General features: G+C 45.3%; 1 protein-coding gene across 1 annotated transcript; it reads left to right on the forward strand.

Moving 5' to 3' along the window:
* Positions 1 to 41: 41 nt before the first annotated feature.
* Pmar_PMAR013306 (14-3-3 protein, putative) lies at positions 42 to 296 on the forward strand (the record flags this gene model as incomplete). Its single annotated transcript, XM_002788271.1, has 1 exon — positions 42 to 296. A coding segment is annotated over one exon (255 nt), but the record flags the coding sequence as incomplete, so codon positions are not given.
* Between the last annotated feature and the right edge of the window lie 1,387 nt (positions 297 to 1,683).

Below are 1,683 nucleotides of genomic sequence, written 5' to 3' on the forward strand. Positions count from 1 at the left end.
ATGCTGATCAGGCCTATAAGGATGCGACTAATATCGCTCAGTCTGAGTTGCAGGTTACTCATCCTATTCGCTTGGGTCTCGCTCTCAACTACTCTGTATTTTACTATGAAGTCTTAAACCAGCCTGAAGAGGCTTGTAAGATGGCTCGCAAGGCATTCGAAGATGCGATTGCCGAGCTCGATAATGTTAGCGAGGATAGCTATAAGGATTCTACGCTTATCATGCAACTCCTTAGAGACAACCTGACTCTCTGGACATCTGATCAAGATGGTGCTGCTGAGGGTGGTGCTCAATAACTCCTCTTCAAGGGGCGCTCTCTTTGTAACGGTGGGAGGGTTATGAATCTCGCATGTTCTTGGTGGTCAAGCTAGTTCTTTTTGTGTACACTTCAAGCTCCTTTTTCTATCGCCGCCTTGGAGAGGTGTTCCTAGTACTATCATTACTACTATTGAAAATTGGTGAGTGAGCTGATGCTATTGAGTGGTACTATCATATACGGATTATCTGGTATGCATAATCATAATACCACTTTTCGAGTCTCTGCCTTCATTCTTCGAGTGAGCGTAAGCTTTGTTGCGTATGAGGTATTTGCTCTTGAATGATGGCAGTAGCTGCTGTATCGATTACATCATATGAAGATGCTTTTAACGAGGCAGAGATGTGTTCCGTGTTGTTGAGTAAATAGTGCTGTAGGCGAATACCAAGTCTCATGCATGAAGAGGTGCGCTGGCTGGATTGGGTCCATGAACAGCTGAAGTTCAGACCACGTCGTCTACGCTTCACCACCAGTGATTTCATCAATGAGGATGTACAAACAAAACTCTACCAGATCAACCAGATCATGTTCTAACTCGAAAGGAGCACCGCACTCAGTCGTTAACCTAGAGTTGTGAACAAAGCGGACTCAGTATCTCCAGAGACGACCTCCCCATCCGGCGAGCCATGAAACTCACATCTTGATTTAACAACTCGGATGGATGTGCGCCAACCTCACCACACGGAATTCAGCACGACCAGGCAACAGACCCACCTATGGGATCGCACCACAGCATCACTTGCTTTCCACATTGACCCTCTTTCACTGATTACGTACGCACCTTACGATTGGCGAGTCTAATGCTTTTCTCGGTAAGCTGTTTGTCCATCGCTGTCCGTACCAAGATCATAAACCCTAACATCCCTAAGGTGTGGTATGAGACAGCGACTTTATTTTTTTCAGAGGGAACCCGTTCTGTTCCTGTCGGGGAAGCGTGGCTCTTCTCTCGGTAATGCTGCCACTCCTGACCTTCTCCCGTCTTCACGTCCATGTCTAGTACGAGGAGTGAGTATTCAAGTAACAGATACCCACTGGAATATTTCAAGGAATATAAAATGTCATGGTATTAAAGTTGGCATGTTCAGCGTGTTTTGGTATTAAGTGTAGTGTATTATTAAGGATAGTGATGCTTACTGATGAAGTAATTTTGGTAGTTAAGATATTTGCTTATGTTCAAGGGAATAGTACTAAGGGTGAAAGAAATGATGAGTATACTAAACAATGCCTTATGACTTACCAGATAAGCGTCCCTCCTCCGAAGGGGAAACGGGTTCGAGCAACAGATGTGTGCGACCCGTTTCTTGCTCCCCACCCCGGTCACCCCTGCAGACTCTAATAAGCTTCTGTTTATACCTAGTTAGGGACAA

The sequence above is a fragment of the Perkinsus marinus genome, assembly GCF_000006405.1.
Source record: "Perkinsus marinus ATCC 50983 genomic scaffold scf_1104296928548, whole genome shotgun sequence".
Taxonomy (NCBI): domain Eukaryota; phylum Perkinsozoa; order Perkinsida; family Perkinsidae; genus Perkinsus; species Perkinsus marinus.